The sequence below is a fragment of the Calliphora vicina genome, chromosome 3 (assembly GCF_958450345.1).
Source record: "Calliphora vicina chromosome 3, idCalVici1.1, whole genome shotgun sequence".
In the NCBI taxonomy this organism is placed as follows: Eukaryota; Metazoa; Arthropoda; class Insecta; order Diptera; family Calliphoridae; genus Calliphora; species Calliphora vicina.
Window position 1 is genome coordinate 12,193,608 of NC_088782.1, and position 21,170 is coordinate 12,214,777.

At 28.2% G+C, this 21,170-nt stretch overlaps 1 protein-coding gene across 7 annotated transcripts in view; it reads left to right on the top strand.

Moving 5' to 3' along the window:
- The window catches only part of LOC135955791 (translational regulator orb2-like), an 80,311-nt gene that overhangs the window by 1,271 nt on the left and 57,870 nt on the right, over positions 1-21,170 (top strand). For 2 of the 7 annotated variants that reach the window (XM_065506157.1, XM_065506158.1), the window contains exons 1-3: positions 484-1,189; positions 12,475-12,874; positions 15,894-16,234. In XM_065506157.1, the coding sequence (XP_065362229.1) occupies positions 12,850-12,874; positions 15,894-16,234 (366 nt within the window). In that variant the 5' untranslated portion in view covers positions 484-1,189; positions 12,475-12,849. Of the gene's footprint in view, positions 1-483; positions 1,190-12,474; positions 12,875-15,893; positions 16,235-21,170 lie in introns of those variants that run through there. The other 5 variants (XM_065506153.1, XM_065506154.1, XM_065506155.1 and 2 more) reach the window with 5 other exon arrangements.

A 21,170-nucleotide genomic window follows, 5' to 3' on the forward strand; every position in this document is an offset into this window, starting at 1 on the left:
CACAAATAAGTTTCATGGCGATCGGTACATAATTGGTCATAGCTGCTCACTTCTGAAAATCATTCACGAAAATAAATTATTGAAATTTTTAAAGAAAAATGTTTTTGCTCACTACTTATTACTTCTTTTAACATGACTACACACAGTTTAAATAATATGTGTTATAATTTTGAAATATTTAAAATGTGTAAATTAAATGTATAATACTTTAAAAGTTTTAGTATTGCAAGGCCTTTGGCATTTTTTGAACTGAACACTACTAAATACGTACACATTTACTTGAATAAACTAAAAATTAAAGATAATTCTGTCTTCATATTTTATAAATAAATTTATTATTTTGGATTAACATAGTTTTTTTTGTTAATTTGTTCTTAAAAATACATATTCAAAAAACCTACCAAAATGCGACAAAAATCGGAACAAACCAACCAAACTACCAAAATTCAATTTGTTGGTCCAATTGGACCAAAGCGGCAACGCTGGTTCGTATTAAAGGGTCAAAAGAGAAACCACGAAAAGATTGATTTTTCCCTACACGAAATTCCAATTAGTTGGTTGAAAATTTTTACAGCATTCACATCGTAAACGCGCTTATTTTTTTACGGAAAACAAAAATAACCCATAATTTAATAAAAAAAATTTAATTGTAGAAATCTAGTTGAAAAGTTAATTAAAACTAACTGTGCTTAAAAAACTACTGGCTGTTGAAAACAATTAACAGAAAAAACATAGAGCGCGTGTGAAAATAATTTCATAACAAAAATTGAAAAAAGAAAAATTTATAAAAATCAATTTTGTATAACAACCAACGAAAAACGCAATTTTTTTATAAAACAATTTTTTACTTAATTTTAAAAACATCTTGCTTTTGTTAAAAAAAGAAAAAATTAAAATTTTTTAAATTGGAAAAATTATGTAAAAACTAGGGGTTTTCAAACAAAATTTTCTTCCTCTACTTTTTTTTTTATCAGAGAATAAAAATCTTCATGGAAGAAGTGTAATAAAAAAGAAAAACAAGAGAAATCACCTGAATTTTTTACATCACTAAAAGTAACAAAAAAAAATCAAGCAAGCAAGAATTCGTTTGAGGAAAAAAATACATAAATAAAAATTAACAAACCCCCCTTTTTGGAAACCGAAAAAAAAAAAACGGAACTTAACCTAAAAACAAACGAAGAGAGTTTAAGTGAGTAAAGCAAAAATAACTAAAAACAACCCCACTCTCCTGTTTTCTGTTATTTATTTTTCTGTGTTTGTGTTTTCTCGTTTTATTTGTGTGTTAGTTAATGTTTACATTTAAATATTTTGTTTTACGAAGAAAACTAACAAAATAGGAACTAAAATTAAACAAATACAACAACAAACATATGAAAATATTCTTCAAAACAAATAAAGATAGATAGTAATTGTTTAGGTACTTTTTATTTCGGTTCTTATCTTTTTTGTGTGATTTTTCATTTCGTGTTTTATTTTTTATATTTATTAATAATTGTTATCGTTTTAATTATAATTAGAATAATTGGGTACATCATTTCATGAAATTAATTAGTGGTACAATTTAAAATCTGTAAACATTTTAAATTAATCCAATTCGATTTTGATTTTTTACCCTTTTCGAGTCCCTGAATATTTTTTTTAAAAGTTTCATTATTAACAATGTTTTATATTTGTTTTTCGATGTAATGTCTGTCAATATTAATAATTTTAAGCATGATCAATATTAAGTTAAGTTTTTAAATTATACCGTGAGTGGCAATACAATGGAAACTTTTTTAAAAACTATACCTATTCAAATTTACTAGGTTTCTATTAAAATATTTAAATTTATTATATCAAATTTCAGCGTTTTAAAGCATTAAAGTTTAACATAAAACTTTTATAGAATATGGCTATACTTCTTAGCATTAGCAAAACAATGGAAACTTTTAAACTTCTGCAAGCAAGAAAAATAATATGTAAGAAAACGTAAAAATCATCATGATTTACAATATATTTTTATTAATTTTATTTCTATTCACACAATAAGTTTTTTTTAATAATTAGAAAAATGTCTACAGTCAAGTTTTACGAAAATTTGAAGCAAAAACTATATGTGATAAATTTCTTTAGTAGTTACAATACTTACAAACAACTTTCGTGAGACAGTTACTGCAAAAAATCAACACTCGTAAAACTACTCCAAGACAAGATAATTTAATAGCAAGAGGGTTTAAGAAAATAGCAAAAATTACTCCCAGGATTTTTTTCAAAAATCTAGAATTTTAAATTAGTTCTTTAGCTATTAGACGCAGGGCAAATGAGGAGGTTCTTGGTTGCTATGGTCCCCGCAAACCCACTTATTTCTAAAAAACCCGTACTACTCGTAAACAATTGCCAAAAGACATTTAAACTATGCGAACATTGTAATACGGCCGAAGGGAAAGAAATTGGATTTCAAGAACACAAATAAGACAATCAAGTTTGACGTTGGGAATATTATGGTGTGCAACTGTTTTTAACGTATGAGTCCAATTCATATCAGAAAATATAATATGATTGGAATCGGTATAAAGCAGGCATTTTAATCAACAAACTGATAAATAGTTTCAACCGTTAGGTATTTCCTTAGGATAGTTTTCTGCGCAAACGAAGCCTTTGGCAAATACATTTAGTTTGTTTTTAGTTACAAAACAAATTAAAATTTCTTAAACTTTTAAATTATATGTAATTTGAAAAGTTTCCATTTGTTTTTAGTTACAAAAAAAATTAAAATTTCTTAAACTTTTAAATTATATGTAATTTGAAAAGTTTCCATTATATTGTCAATAATCACTTTAAAAATAAAAAAAAATCGTAAATAGTTTTCCTTTAATATTTGGATGAGCATGATTGCAGAAATTGCTATATTATAATAGTTTATTTGATAACAAAGGGTAGTAGTTTATTTTTAAAGCGGTTAAAAATACTTTGTTCTAACGTGTGCATGTACAAGTTGATGATAAATACCTAAACATTTGTGATAAAAATACAAACATATAACAAAGTAAGTAGTTGATAGACTAAAATAATCAATTTTTGTTTGATATTTCATTCTTTCTTTTTTTTATCAGTTTAAATCGTATCGGGTTTTCGTCAAAAATACAAAACAAATATAGATATTGTACATGTTTGTCTGCCAAATTTTTTGTTGTCTTTGTATTTCTATCAGAATTTTGCTTATTATTATTTGCTATTGTATATTTTAACTTGTTTTGAGTTTGGTTAATCACCCCCTTACTTATTTACTATATAAAGCTAGTTCTACACCATTATTTGCTTGTATTAAATTTAATAACAAATATCTGTATAAAAAGATATTTAATAGTAATTTGTTTAACACGACATTTTGCTAGTAATTTTTAATGTTAGTTTTTCATTATTCAGCCCTTAGTGTTCTTATTTTAGTAGTAAAAATTGTCTATTGAAGTTCTTGTAAATTATTTGTCCTTACAAAAATGACATGAAATTTAATAAATATTTTTTTTTTGTATTAGCACACGAACTGAATATTTGTAATGTTCAGGTGCTTGCTAATTACTTGATTACGTTGTAATGGTGTCATTAGAAATGAATTTTTTTTTTATTTTATTTGTAAACAATAGAAACTTTGAACATTGGTCAATTGTTTTAATTTCTTTTTTCAAAAGTTTTAAAGTCGTCATTAGTTATTTTGAAATTTAGAGGACACAATTTAACAACAACTATTTTAAAAGTTTTACCATGTAATATTAGGTTTCTTTTTTTATAATTATAGAGCTAAACATTAAATATGCTGTAAATTTAATAACTTGTTAAATTTCTTTTAAAAAGTTAAAAAACCAATAATATTTATAAAGTAATTATTATCAAACTTTGCTAAATGGTATTCAAATAATGGCACTTTTTGTTTTAAAGTACGTAATAAATAAAGTGTATAATTAATTTATTTTAAAAATAGATTTAAATAACTGAGAGTATAATTTAAAACATATTAGTGTATGATACTGTGGGTCAATTGTCAATAGTCTAGTGATAATTATAGAGCTTCTTCTAAAATTAATTTAGTAAACATTTGTGAACTAGCCAAACAAGTAGTATTCAATTTTAATTGGTACATTTTGTTGTCAAACAAAATGTTATTTGTTCGAAAGCATTCAGCCTAATCACAAAAGCCTTAAAGTCGATTTTAAGTCCATAAAGTTGACTATTATTTCGTACCATAAACAAATTTCAAATATATTTTTTTTTTTGTTTACATTCATTGAAAAATATTTTCACTTATTGGGAAAAGTGTTGAAAGCTTTTTTTTAAATGTCAAAGTAGGCTTGCAAAGAGGTGTAATTCATTCTAAAAATCGGCTTCGGTTTGACCGATTTCACTAAATTTTGCTGGACGAAGATTCAGCAGCGGCCTTAAAAAGTGCCACTACTTTTTATTAATACGATTAGGATTTTTGCTGCAGTATTTTACTTTTACAGACAATGATCGAAAAAATCAAATTGCAATTAACTTTCTTTCGGTATCTAACTAAACCAATTCGAAAACAATACATACCTTTCACCAAATTATACTTCAAAATAAAATTTTTTAATATTTTTAGGTAAAGAAAATTTATTTTTTTTCCAAAGCAGTTTTTAAAATTTTTTGGAAAAAAAATTTTGGATTGTTTTTAAATTTTTTAAATTTTTTTTTTAATATTTAGCGAAAAAAAATATTTTTCCGATTTTGACCCATTGTAGGTCCATCTTACTATGGTCTTATATACGTCGTTGCAAAGGTCTTTGAAATATCTATCAGTAGTTATCCATATTGTCTATATTAAAGACTTAGCAATCCAGATAAAAATCGAGGTTGTCCTGTTTTTTTCCTTATATCTCAGCCATTTGAGGACCGATTTTCTCGATTTTATTTGGGGGCTTCGGAAAGTTGATTTCAACAGACAGACAGACGGACATGGCTTAATCGACTACGATATCTATAAGGATCCAGAATATACTATGTATATCCTTTATAGGGTTTGATAATTATATTGTGGAAATTCCAAACGGAATGACAAACTTATATATACCCTTCTCACGAAGGTGAAGGGTGTAATTAATATAAAAAAATTACAATTTTTAAAATTTCTTTCAACAAACATTTCAATTGTATCAAAACAAATTGTTACTACACATCAGTATACGTTTTTATATTATTTTCTAAACTAATTTCATTATATTCTTAACTAATTGATGACATTATTTTGATTGTACGAGATTAAGTATTTTTTTGTTGTTCGTTCACGCTACAATAATAATAGTTAACTATGATTTTTGTTATTATAGCTGCTGCAGCAGTAGTAGTAGTTGTTGTTTAACTTTCCTATACTTTCCATCTATCATCTGTTGGCAATTGCTGCGCGTACTAGTACGTACAAGTATACTCTCCCACATGTTTCTAATAAAGAGAAATAATAGATAGTTGTTAAGAAAAAAAAAGTTAAAAAATCAAAATAAAACGAGAAATTGGGAAATTTGATATAAGTGTGTTTACAAAGTTTGTGGTGAATATTTAAAAGTATGTAATCATTTATTAAAAATAAAAATATTGAAAATGAAAAAAAAACACGCTTTATTTATTTAAATTTCAAATAAAATTTAAATATTTGATTTCCCGGATTATATTTAAAAACTGTTTTGACGAATTTATTCTAATTTTTAAAGGCATTTAGAGAGAATTGTAATGTACTATTTAAGAAGTCGTGAAAATGACATTCTCTATGAACTACTTCAACATTTTTTAGATAAGAAGCATTAAAATAAAGAGGGTATTCATTTAAAATAAATGGAAAATTACACTCTGATTTACACTTTTACACAAGAAAAAAATCCCAAAAAAAGTTGTATTTTTTTGTGGAATTTTGTTTAGGTTTTTGTTGTGTAAAACTGAACAAAAATCAGAGTGTAATTTTGCCTTTTTTGAAATGACTACCCTTAATATAAAATATTTTTCAATAACAAAAAAACTAAACAAATTTAAACATAAAATACAAACAGTTTCAAAACAAAAAGCTTATCTTAAAATAATATAACCACACTTTAAATATTGTTTGAAAACAATAGTCTACTTTATGGATTATACATCGACTTTAAAGCTTTTTCTGTTAGGCTGAAACATTTAAATTTACAATATTATGACAATATAGAATACAAGAGTGATTAATTTACATTATGTGACAACATGAAATTTGTTTGATTTGTACATAAATTACTCAAATCGAGCATATTGTATAAAAAACAATATCGTTCCCACGACAATTTGTTTGCAACCCATTTAATTCATATATGCATACTAGGGTGGCCTTTATTTTCTATCGGATAATGTTAAAAACAATCTAGAAACTAGAAAAAGAATCAAACAAAAAAAATTACTCAAAATACATAATCCCATGTACGAGTGTTGTTTCTTCATAGTTTTTTTTGTACTTTTTTCACCACTTAGGTTTTTGACAATTGAGTTAGGGGTACCTTTCTCCTACTCTATTTCTTATCTTTCTAAACGACCTTCTGCGTCAAAATTCCAACCATATCTATTCTTTTGCAGATGACAGTAACTTTTACCATTCATATTTATTCAATTATAAACCCAGCTTGTGGGAGATTGGCAAAGAAACTTGAATGATAAGCTTAACCAAGATCTTGTAATAATATCTGAATGGGGTTGTGCCAATAGACTTAAAAATGCAAATTTTTAGCTTTTATTTTGAAACATTTGTACAATACAAATTTATTCAAAGTATTGGCCATTGTTAGCAATGACGTTTTCCCATCTTTCTGGCAACATATGGATGCCGAGCCAAAAGAACTGATCATCTTTCAAGAACGAATCAAGCCAATATCGGACACTTTTTTCCAAAGTGAAGCGTATCCCAGAGAGAGCGTTCTGCAGCGGTCGAAACCAATAGTAGTCGGACGGGGCATGGTCTGGTCTATAAAGCGGGAGAGGCAAAACTTCCCAACCACTTCATTCTAAACATTTTTTAAGAGGTTTTGCAACATGTGGCCGATCGGTGTCATGGTGGAATATTACGCTTTCAAACGAATCAGTTGCATTCGGTACAGGTTCCCTGTGATGGTCTGGTCAGATTTCAGCAGCTCAGCCTTTTGCTCCCACCAAATACAGCGCCATGGATACTTGGCTTTGATGTCGATTCGGTTGGTTGGCCGGGTTTCACATACGATCTCCTAGGCGTCGGGTTATCGTAATGGATCCATTTTTCATTCAATATTTAAGTGATAATAAATGACAGATATGTATCCTTCAAAATTACATATATGTAAGTTATTAAAAACAGAAAGTCATACTCACAATATAATGGGTTAGTGTGGAGACCGATTTGAAATTGACAGATTTCGCGAAAATTTAGTTTATGGTCACTTATTTGTTAAAATTATTTCTTAAAAATTCATTGTTTAGCTTATTTTCTAATTTACTATTACTATTTTTCCATCATTATTTAGTGCTTATTAGAATAGATTATTTTTTTTAAATTTCGTTTAAAAATTTTTGAAAATGTTTGAAAATGTAAATTTTTGGATTTGAGATACGCATGAAATTTTACGATTTTTTTTTGGTATCAATTTATAATGGGATATAGAAATCTGGTAAAGCCGCAGTATTGCAAAATAAATGCCATCCTAATTAATGCATATTTACATTATTGGTCTATCTATTAAAATATGAATATTTCCAAACGAAAGTATTTAAAGTGCATTATTTTTTAATATATAATGAAAAATTTAAGTTGTAGGTTTAAAACTTAAAATTTAATTCAATAACAACATTTAGTTGGGCACAATTGTCAAAGTGCAGAAAAAGTTCAGCAAATAGGGTAACTACACCCATTTTTTTCCCCAGCAATGAATTACTTAAAAGCTCTTTATTTATTTAAAAACTATTGCTGCAAACGACTGTCAGACAATTGTTATATTTTTTTTCAACTGATTTGTTGTTATTTTTACAAATTGTGTTCATTGAAAAGTTACTTTGACAAGCGAGCAGGCAGGCTGGCAACTAAAACAGCAGTTAATAACACTAAAGTAACACCAAATACTTACATAAACAAACACTAAAGTATCCAACAGTAAAAAAAAGTAATAGTACAGATCATATGTATTTGTATAACCCTACTCCCCCCAAAACAATAAAATAAAAGAAATTGGAGCATTATTTTGTGTGCAACAACAAAATTACAAAACGACTTACTGACAATGATAAAATTAAACAACTTGATTGTGATTGTGATGATGGTTGGTGGTGACGTTGTGTATGAATGATACAGACACAGATGATGATTATGATGACGATGTGTACTCAAACGTAATAGTTGAGGTAAACAAGAAAATAGACCAACCAACCAACCAACCAGTCAACCCAACCAACCATCCATCCATCCACAAAATTTATAATAATAGAGCGCGCATGGCCCAGTTTTTCAAAAGCAGACATAATAAAATTCAATACAGTGCATTTTAGATTTGCTTATTTTATTTTTTCTGGTTGTGGAATGACAAAAAAGTATGACTTTTAATAACAAAATGATTATTATTTGCAGTTTTCTATTTTATTCCTTTTCTTTTATTACACATTCTTTTGTAGCAGTAGGATAGTTTTTTCTAAAACTTTAGGTACCAGGATATAAAAGCCTGACATTTTAGCAAATTTAATCAAGTATTTGAAATTCAAACAACAAAGCAAGTGTCAACAAATAATTTGTCTTCAATTTTTGTGTAATTTCCAGATTTTTTTTTAATTTTTTAAATAATGGATTTTGTCTATTTTTCTTTTAAGTTTTTGCTACTTGTGCAAGTAGATAAAGTAAAGTCGAGTTTTGCCAGCATCTAGTGCAGAGCAATGCGTGTTGTGTGAGAGCTGTTTGGAAATTGCTGAAATATGCAATATTATTTTAGGTTAGCTTTTTATGCTCTGTGGTGCGTACAACAGAGAATTTTTCGAAAAGCCTGCATGGGTGGTATGGCGGTGTGGTGTCAAAAAGTAACCTAGTAATATACATCTGTACATCTATATATATTTTTGAATGTATATAAACTCACACTCTTATATACATAGTTATCCCAGTTATTAGGTCGTTTGTTGGTTGCTTTTGCCATTCATGTGATAACATGTGATTCTCTTTTATGTTTTGTTTAGTCTTTTTGGGTTTTAATTTTTTTTTTTGAAATCTTCTGTTTTTTGTTGTTTAGTTTTACTCTAGTTTTAGTTTAAAAATAGTAGGGTTTTTATCATCTATTGTAATTAGGTTAAATTTTGTTTGCTTTACTACGGCAAAACGTTTTTGTTTTAAATGAAATAAAACTTAAATTGCAGAGATTTGGGGCTAAGAATTTTGATTTTAATTAGTATGTGTAAAATACATTCATAGATGTTTGATTTAAATGTATTAAGTTATAAGATTTTTGCTAATATTATCTGAAATTATAATTGTCTTTTTAAAAAAAATTTATAATAGCAAAATGCTACAGTAAAAATTATTACAAAACAGCTTTATAAATAAAATATATTGTAAAATTTTACAATTGGTTCAAAAATATACAATACAATGAAAACTTTTTCAAATATCCAAAACAAATTCTTATATTTGTATTAGTGATATTTTATTACAATCTACTTTTAGTTACTTATATCGGATGTATGACTTAAAAATGCGTAATTTTTTAAAATTTTTAGCTTTTATTTAAAAACATTTGTAGAATATAAATTTATTCAAAGTATTGGCCATTGTTAGCTATGACCTTTTCCCATCTTTCTGGCAACATACATATGGATTCTGAGCCAAAAGAACTGGTCAGTTTTTCAGGTCAAGATCGAATCAATCCAATATCGAATACTCTGTTCCAAAGTGAAGCGGGTAAGGCAAAATTTGCCAACCACATCATTGTAAATACTTTGGACGAGCGTTATCATGATGGAATATTACGGTTTCATGTCTGGTCGCATATTCTGACCGTTTTTCAGCCAATGCTCGCTTCAAACGAATCAATTGCGGTCAATACAGGTTCCCTGTTATGGACTGGTTAGATTTCAGCAGCTCATAATAGATAGGACGCTTTTGGAACCACCAAATAAAGAGCATTACCTATTGCCATGGATATTTGGTGTCGATTTGGCAGATTGGCCGAGCTTCACGTACGATCACTTACGCTTCGGGTTGTTATGAATTCTGCTGCTTGTAAACGTTTTGAATTTGCTGCTTGAGTAGCTCCCAATGATTGTACAAGTTCTTGTTGAATACTGCCTCCAATTCTTGGTCTTCAAACTTTTTTGGTGGCCTGGGCGATCTTTGTCTTCCATGTCAAAATTGCCACTTCTGAACCACACAAAACATTCATCCTGCACGTTGAATCCGATTACCGATTCACCATATGCTTTGTTGAGCAATCGGTGTGCTGCAGCGGCACTTTTTTCAAATTAAAGTAAAGCAAAATTTTAGATCTGGCGATTGGGCAGGCCACTTCAAAACAAGAATCTAATTGAATTGCAGAGCTTTAAAATAATTAATTTTGGGCTTAATTCACAAAAATCTTAATTCGGAATTAAAAAACTTCAGCTATTATTCATTCTGTAAATCCATTCTTATTAAAAATGTATTTGTTTAAAAAAAATAGGTGAAAAAATTTGTATTACAAAATATTTTTCCCGATTGTCATTCCGAATAAACAATATTTTTCTCTAAAAATCGTTTTTAATATTTTTCTTGAAGTATACTTTGGTGAAATAAGATTCGGTCCAATAAAGCACTCTAATTAAAAATACAAATTTCAACAAGTTTCGTCATTTAGTTCGCGTTTGATAGCAGACTAAACAGATTATACAGATATGAAACAAATGAAAAATTAATGCGAACCGAAAAAATACAATTTTCAATTGGCAACGAGTGTGATATATAATTGTCCCTCTTTCCAAATCAAAACCAGTTTAACATTTTCTTTTGTTTATTTTCTATTGCTATACTACTGGAACCAGCTGATTCATATCTGTATAATCTGTAACAGACTATATCGTGACTTGAGGAGAAATTGGAAAAAAGTGAATTTCGTCTACTCATTAAGCAAAATAAAGGTAAAACTTAATAAATGCTATGAAAACTCTGCACCAAATTTCAATGGTAAAAAAGTGGTTTACTGAATTTCGCTGTGGCCGTACAAAGACGGAAAATGCCGAACGTTAGGGACGCCCATTTGAGGTCTCTACACTCGAAACATGGTGTTGGCCGATCGGAGAGTGAAAGTGTAAGAGATTGTGGATGCCATAGATTTCAATTTCGAATGATCACTTTCCGCAAGATGGCTGCCGCGTTTGCTCACAATCGGGTACACACATGTGTAGTTTCCATGGCAAAAATCCATGAATTAGGCTACGAAATGCTCCCTCTTACGCCCTATTCCAACACTGAAGAAATGTCTAGGCGGAAGAGATTTTACTCTAACGATGAAAACATCTCAAATTTAATTTTTTGAAAGGGTTAACAAAATTGGAGAAACATTGAATGAAGTCCATAGAGCTCAAAGGAGACTATGTTGAAAAATTAAATAATTTTGTATCCAAAATCTGTGTTTCATTCAAAAAGGCAAGGACTGTATGTCCCACCCTCGTATATATTTTTATCCGTGCATATGATGTTGTAGTTTCCTTGAAATAAAGATTATGTATGTTTAAACTTTTAAGCACTTCCTTAATTAAAAACTAAATTTGATTTTTTTATTCTAGTTTAGCTAGAAATTATGATTTTATTCTAAGCCTCTAAAGTGTCCTATTTATATGACCACATTTAGGCAAATATGTGACCATTCTTTGTGTTTATATTACAGACTTGAATTTTTGCAACAATATCTAACCGAATCAAATTATTTTCCTAAAAACATAAAACAATTTTTTCTACAAAGCTTTAAAATGTCATTGAAAACACAACTCCCATCTGAGTATAATAACAATAATAAACAATAATAATAGCACTTTTTCCACTTCAATAACAATGCATTATATTAAATCCATTTCATATTAAATTTATTTCTCTTCTTTTTTCTTTTCTTTTGTTTTCTTTACAAATTTTAACCATTCATTGTGTTTTGCCTTGGAAATGATGATACCACCTGAACTGCTACTGCCACTTAAAACAATTTGACCACACTTTATTTTATGCTGCTGCCACTATTGCTGCTGATGATGTGTTTGCTATTTATGCCGTTGCTGCTAAATTTTTATGATTTATTTTATTTTTTGCTCGATGATGCATATTTCGACACGGTTTTTATTTTGTTAAACAAAAAATAATAAAAAAAAAAAACTACAAACAAATAAACAACGATCACTGGTGCTGGTGCTACTCTGGCTACTACAAAAAACTACTCCGGCATTGGGGTATACTCTCATGACAACAACAATGAAACAACACAAAATGTGACGTTCTAAAATTAGGGCAACAGAACAGACAAAAAGTGAGCAACATTAATAAACAACAAAAACATTATTGGGAAGAAGCTAAAAAATAAAGAACATACCCAAGCATAAGAAATTGTCAACTACCCAACTAAGAAGACAAGCTAAGAAACAAGAGAACGAGGCGGAGGTGGCGGTGTCAGTTTGTTGACGCTACAATTGTTTTTAATAATAGCCCAAAAAAAAACGAATTTTGAAAACAAGAGCTGAAAATTAAGACAAACAAACAGTTGTTACTTGTTCCGTAATACATACAACTAGAGAACTAACACATAAACTGAGGAGCTGCAGAAAAACAAGCAATAGAAAAATTTCCTTTTTTTATACATACAATCATAAACAACAGACTACAAAATGGATTCTTTAAAAATATCAAAAAGTAAGTACTGATTTAATTGTGTTTCTTATTAATAATTCAGAGTTATTGTAAATTATGATTAATTTAAAATTTGTATATTAATTGGGTTGAGTTAGACCATGAGGCATAGATTAGTGGTTGACTTTTCAATATTTTCTACTCAAATTTATATAGATTCTCCCAATCATTGTGTGTTATTTGAATAATAAATGCAACAACAAAATGTACGTTTAATTTTTTTAAGCTGCATATTTTTTAAAAAACTAAAAGTATTTCCATACCCTGTGGACTCCAACAAGTTAGAATTGCTGCATGATAACCCCTGCATATTTTTTCGTTCTCTTTTGTATCATTGTGTTATTTATTAAAGGGTTAATTTTGAGTCAAATATCATCTCAAATTTTTAAATATTTGAAATATTGAAATATACAATTTTTTTTTTAATTTTTGATATTTAAAAAATCCCATCTTCGGCAAATGAAGGTAATTTTGTACACTTCACTATTAGTAATTTCATTACATTTGTAATTTCTACATTGTATTAAAATTTTATTGTAATTTCTACATTTTTCATTTGCGACCTCATAAAGTATATATATTCTGGATCGTTGTACATAGCGGAGTCTATATAACCATGTTCGTCTGTCTGTTGAAATCAACATTTTGAAGCCCCCAAATAAACTACATATCCGCTATGTCCTGGTTCGCTATTTAAATTCTGGAAAATTGTTTTGCAATTGGCTGAGATATAAGCAAACAATTCATTCCTACCTCGATATTTTACATACTATGGACCTATTTTTGATCTATATCTGGATTTCTAAGTTATTAACATAAACAATATGGGTATCAATCAAAGACCTTTCCAAACACTTATATAACGCCATAAAAATTCAGACCGAAAATGGGTCAAAATCGGGAAAAATGTTAACCCGAATTTTTGTTTGATCTGTATCTGGATTTCTAAGTCATTAACATAAACAGTATGGGTATCAATCAAAGACCTTTCCAACGACTTATATAACGCCATAAAAATTCATACCGAAAATGGGTCAAAAGCGGGAAAAATTTCAAACCGCATTTTTTTACCAAAAAATTTTTGTTCATCGAATTTTTTTTTTTTAACAAAAATAGCTTTTAATCTTTATCTTAAACTAAACTTATGTGAAGGTTGTATAGGTTACTTGTTAAAACTCCAATTTCAATCTTTAAAAAATTTTGTTAAATAAATTCCAAAAATTTAAGATTTGGTCTATAGGATTTCATTAAGAATATGTACTATTGGGTGCATGACTTAAAAATGCGAGATTTTTTCAAAGTTTTAGCTATTATTTTGAAACATTTGTACAATATAAATTTATTCAAAGTATTGACCATTGTTAGATATGACCTTTTCTCAGCCTTCTGGCAACATAAGGATTCTGAGCCTAAAAAAACTGCTATCACATACTCTGTTCCAATGTGAATCGTATGTCAGAGAGATAGTTCTTTTGCATCGATTGAGACAAATAGTAGTCGGACGGGGCACGGTCTGGACTATAAAGCGGGTCAGGCAAAACATACCAATCACTTCCTTCTAAATACTTTTTAACAGTGTTTTGTGTTTTCATGATGGAATACTACGGTTTCATGTCAGGCCGCATATTAAAACTGATCCAAACGAATCAGTTGCGTTCGTTGCAGGTTCCTCGTGCTGGTCTGGCCAGATTTCTGCAGCTCATACTAGATAGAACCATTTTGCTCCCACAGAGCTTTGCTGGTTGGCCAGGCTTCACATACGATCTCTTACGCTTCGGGTTATTGTAATGGATCCATTTTCATTGCAAAAATGATTTTCTTTTATAGCGTTCAAACATCATTACGTACATGAGTTTGACAATAATCTTCATGGAGTAATCCACCAATTCTTGGTCTTCATCTTCCGTGTCAAAATCACCACTTCTGAACCACACAAACCATTTCTCGTACGTTGAAACCGATGGAACTCATTCACCATAAGCTTCGGTGAGCAATCGGTGTGCTTCAGCGGCACTTTTTTTCAAGTTAAAAAAGTAAAGCAAAACTTCCCACATATGACGCTTTGTTAGTACAAAAAAAGCTTGGCCAATAACTAAGTTAGAATAAATGACAGATATGTACCCTTCAAAATAACATATATGTTATTAAAAAAAAACCGCACTCAAAAGATATGTCATCTATTGTAAATCCCTCATTTTTAAGTCATAAACCCAATAGAATTTTACCATTATATCAGGTGTTACATTAAATCGGAATTCCTAATACAAAGAATTAAAAATCACGCCATTCTAATCTGAGTCATAACAGAATGAAATTATTTTACATATTGCAATAAATCTACTGTAGTACTTACAAAAAATCTGGCTTAGGATTTCAAACATTCTAATTCTTCTGATAGTTTCTGAAAATAAGCAAACATACATAAATGTTATACAAAATTAAAAATAGATATGAGAACTAAACCATTTTTATTATTATTCATAATATAACAATAAAAGGTAGAATCACTACAAAATACGTTCTCAATTATACATGCCTTGAATTGTCAGACTAATATAAAATAAAAAATAAAAGTACAATTGAAATGAAACATCAAAAAATTAACTAAATTGAAAAATAATTTAAATTCAATTTAAAAATATAAGGAGAAACATGCGTGTTAAATGTTGTTTGTGTAAATGTTCATTTGAAAAAAATCTCGTAAGATTTATAAAATGTCCTGAAAATAAAATTAAAGAATGGAGTGCAACCTGCGGTGTTGAGCTGAAGAAACAAAATATTTCTCAATTTTCATTTGTTATTATTCTTATTTTTGGATTTCTTGATTTTAGTTTTCTATTATTTGACGTAACAAGGCAAATCATTTTAAACTCTCTCTCAAGTGATTCTACTTTCTAATGGTTGTATCATGATTATTATTAAAATTTATAATTACATATAACTATTTATAAAACAAAAACATTTCCTAAAATAAAAACTTGCTTGACATTTACTAAAACATTTTCTTTCGCTATTATTTAAGGTTCTTCAACTTCATCGACTAATAACGCCTCATCGCCCAGCACAAATAAGCCCACGGCAGGTCAAACCTCCTCCACCCAAACTACAGTGCCCATAACTGTGCGTTTTAATGCTGGCGATGAATGTATTGATGACATATTTCAATCGTTTCATACAACAAATACCACTAATACGTCAGCCACAAATACAGGAAGTGGCGGAGGAGGTGGTGGCGGCAATGTAGGTATTGGTAGTTCCTCATTAGGTTCTTCTAATGCTAACAATGGCACAGGCGCTAGTGGTGGAGGCGGAGATTCCCTATCAACCAGTCCTTCACTACATCATCAAAATCCTATAAATAATGTAAGTATTTTAGAACTTGCACACGTTATTGTTAATACGTATATGTAGCTATTATTTTATAAATTTTTAATGCTGTGTAAACAGCCTATCACTATTTTTATTACTCGTTAAAGAGGGGAATTTTTTGTTCTTTCTGATTTGTCATCAATTTTTAGTTTTCTCACATTCTTCCATCATCAGCAAGGGCCAGCATTTTTAAATTTGTTATTTTTTTCTTGTTTAGTTTCATTTAAATATTTGTGCCAGTGACATGTATTTATCGCGGCATATTTAAACAACAATTTTTTTTTTAATTTTTAAAGTTTTTGTGGTTTGTTTCATAGTTTTCTTTTATCAAAACGTGTTGAATTTGCAAATATTACTGTTTGATTGTTTTATTTGCATTTAAAAGAAAAAATATTCTTAAGAATGTTGTTATGAGTCACTTGTACGTACTTAAATATAAACAACATTTTTATTATTATGGTGTATTGGAAAATAATTTAAAAACAAAAAAATAAATTTATCTAAAATGCGTAAAAATGAAAAGGTAAACACAAAATTTATAATGAAATTAAAGCAAGGCATGGTATATTTAAACGATTTATTAATTAAGAAGAGTTAATTGTTTGTTTGTGAGTAAATATTTCAAAATAAATTAATTGAATTTAAATAGGGTGATTGTAAAACAAAGATATTAGACAATAGTCCAAATTAATTAGAATAAAAAAGTATCGTAAGATCGTTCGTCTTTCCTATAATTGAAGGAGTTTTTGCTCAAAACAGTTTCCGAGAAATTGAATAAAAACAAATCTTTGTTGTGTTGGTTCTAAATTGTTTTCTAAAAATAGTTCTGAAGATATTAAATAGCATTTCTTTATCGATATTTAGCATGCCATTGAACAAATATTTATTTTTAAAAGGTCACAGTAGAATGTTATCTACTCTGTTCGATTTTACAAAATTAATTTAAGATAAAATAAACATTTGTTTAAAATAGTGATTACTTATTTGTCAAATATAAGAACAGCATGAATGTACAAGTCTAGCAAAAATACTTCAGTTTGCAATACCACAACAATTTGTTTGTTCAAATTCATAAGATATTCTTGAAAACCAAGTAGCAAGTCTAGAAAAAATACTACAATTAGCTAAAAAATATCTTGTCTTCATGGTAAACTACACTTGCAAATGGAGCAAGTCTAGCTAAAATTCTACAGTTTATAAGAATACTTCAAGAAAATAAAAGAAACTATTGTAATTTACAAGACTTGAGTTATTGGTCGATCATTGATTAATTACTAAGCTGCAGTGTCAAAATTTCTTCGAATATCATCTTCATGAGGAAACAGGTTCTACCGGTCAGGGAATCTAGGGTCATGTTAATGCATGAAAAATTATAAATCATGTGTAACTACATAATTCATTAGTTTCCTCCGAAAGGCATAAGGCGAAAATGAGAAACATCTTAGTAACGTATTCCATATTTTTGATAATCTTATCTGGAATGATCTTTCAAATATTGCGGATTGAAAAAGTGGATGTAAAAATTGAGGGTTCCTATCAGAATTTATCAAATGAAAGTTGTCTACTATATAATCAGGGAAACCGTTTTTTTTTTATCGCAGATCGTACTTTATATCATTGAACAATATTCGTACATATGACATCAATTCTGCGGCAACAAGATATCATCAGCCCAATCATGAATAAAAAAATCCGCGGAAGTTTTTTTCCCTTTTCCCATTTTTAAGACTGAATAATGGGAAAAGTTCTGCTGGATACTGGATAGGACTGCATATGAATACTGGAGATTTAGTGATGTAAAACAGGTGTCATTCTGGCCCCGCATAGACCGTATCTAACTGCTGTATTCTATATTCTGCTGCATACTCTAAAATAATAATTTTTAAATATTTAAACATTTTTAAAAAAATTTTTTTTACAAATTTTAAAATTTTTTTTACAAATTTTAAATTTTTTTTTCTTTTTTTTATTTTTTATACCCTTCACCTTCGTGAGAAGGGTATATATAAGTTTGTCATTCCGTTTGTAATTTCTACATTTTTCATTTCCGACCCTATAAAGTATATATATTCTGGATCCTTATAGATAGCGGAGTCGATTAAGACATGTCCGTCTGTCTGTCTGTTGAAATCAATTTTCTGAATACCCCAGATATCTTCTGGATCCAAATCTTCAATAATTCTGTCAGACATGCTTTCGAGAATTTTGCTATTTAAAATCAGCAAAATCGGTCCACAAATGGCTAAGATATGAGGAAAAAACCAAGACAACCTCGATTTTTGACCTATTTTTGACCTATATGTGGATTACTAAGACATTCATATAGACAATATGGATATCTAATGATAGATATTTCAAAGACATTTGCAACGACGTATATAAGACCATAGTAAGTTGGACCTACAATGGGTCAAAATCGGAAAAAAAAAATTTTAACCCGAATTTTTTTTTCACAAAAAAAAAAATTGAAAAAACAAAAAAAAATTTAAATTTAAAAAAAAAATTTTAATTTAAAAAAAAAATTAAAAATTTAAAATAACAATGAAAAAAAAACAACTGGAAAAAAAATTAAATTTTGTTTACCTTAAAATATTTAAAATTTTGAAGTATAATTTGGTGAAGGGTATATAAGATTCGGCACAGCCGAATATAGCACTCTTACTTGTTTTTATTTATTTTTTATTCACAATTTATGTAATATAAGCCTTTAAAGGCCCTAAAATTATATTACAAAGTAACAATTCCTGACTATACAGCTATGTTCAATAACTAAAAGTTGTTACTAGTTAGTAACAATTGTTACTGGAAAAGCGTTCATTAACTCAAAAAACTTGCAAGTAGAGAAAAAATCAAGAGCGTATAAATTTTAAAGAGTGTTCTCTCGTTGCAAACTATTACAAGTTCTATTTTGAACTCGTAATAGTTAGCAGCTTATATTTCATATGTTTTGTGTTATTCTTTATTTATTTAAAATTTTATTTTTGTGGTGAAAAAATGTCAAAACAAAAGAATTTTCAATAAAATTGAAGAAAATGTGAGTATTTATACATTTTAAAAGAAACAAAATAAGAAAATTGTGTGTATAAAACAATTGTTACTGGAAAAGCGTTCATTTACTTTTTACTATTTTTGAGAATTTAAGAGAGTAATATTGTAAATTTTGATTTTATTCTCTCGTTGCAAGTATTTACTTGGAAAGTAAATGAACATAAAATTAAACTGAAATAAAGAAAATTTAAATTGAAAAAAAAATACAACAATATGTATTTTAAATGGCTCCCCAGCCGCAATATAAGTTTACAATGAAAAATAAAAATAGCAGTAAAAAAGATAACAAACAGTCCATTATTAGAGGTAAGCAATCAATTTGCAAGAAATAAAAGTAAAAATGGATAAGTAGTTAAACATTTAGTAAAGAGTAAAAGGTAAAAATTATTGAAGAAGCATTCTGTTGAAAATGTTCCAGCAATTTAAGCCTAAAGGTATTATTACAGTGAGAAAAAATATGCAATTCACACGGCAACACATTCCAGCAACGAGCAATTTTTACAACAAAAGATTTTTCATAGAATGAATTTGAGATTCTATGAATTAAAATTTGAGGATTTCTAGTGGAACGACAAAAAGTAAAAATTCTATATAGTGGCAACGGTTTGCACGTTCTTATAATTTTATAAAATAGAAACAAGGAGCGAACTTTTACAAAGTTAGAAAAAGAGCTGCCCAAAAAAGTTGAAACATAATTTGAAATATGTTCACGTCTTATAATATTATAGACGAATCGTACAATCATGTTTACAATTAGTTTTAACTTATTAAGATTAGAAGCAAGTGTGCAAGAAAAAACCTCAAGACCATACAAAATTTGAGGCATTAGAAGAGAATAAGCTAGCTTATATCTGATATGAAGAGGCAAATATAGATTTGTAGAATATATCTTACGCAATGTCATTAAAACTTTACAGAATATCAAATCAATATGACCATCAAATTCCAATTTGTTATCTAATGAAATGCCTAAACATTTAAGTTGGTTTACAAAATCAATTCTAACACCGACGAAAAAAATATTATATGTTGTTACCGATACAAATTTTATGGCAAACAAATTTTTTAAAATTTTTTTTATGTAAAAAAAAAATAGATAAAAAATAGGTAAAAAATCGAGTTTGTACTGGTTATATCTCAGCCATTTGTAAGCTGATTTTACCGAACTGGATATAGATATATAAAACTCATAATCAGAGTTAGTACAGTCTAGTAATATTAGCTCAGTCATTACTTTCTAAATTACTAACATATGAATGGTAGTTGTCTAATGCATAACATTAACATAGAAAATAACATCATATTGTTAGTTTATACAATATCTATGTCTATCGATATTATTGTTATTTTTCTCAGTTTTGTTTCCACAAAGATATAGATATGGCACACACTATTAATACTTCAAACACTTCAAATTTCTAGGGTATTCCTATGTTATCTTAATTTGCCAACTTTTTTGTTTGCTACTAGTCTGTATTTAAATAAACTATTGCTAATAAATTATTATGAATAAATTGTTCTTACTTAGATACCAGCCACCTCTCACCCTCTACTCTCTTAAAAATATTTCAACTAAAATCTTTGTTTAAACAAATAATTTTAAAAATTCCCCGTATTATTACTATATTTCATTATCAATTTTTATGATTTTATTCCAATAATAGTAGTTTGTGTAAAAAAATAATCATAAAACTACATTAGTTTATAATATCGTGTTAATACGTACAAATATTTTAATTGTATTTTCTGTTTTGTGTTTAAAGTTGTTTTATTTATTTTTTTGTTGTTGTTTGTTTTTTTGCTGTTGTGTTTTTATATTTTTATATCCGACAACAAACCCCTAATGAAAAATTCATTATAAACAAATTGTTGTGCTACATGG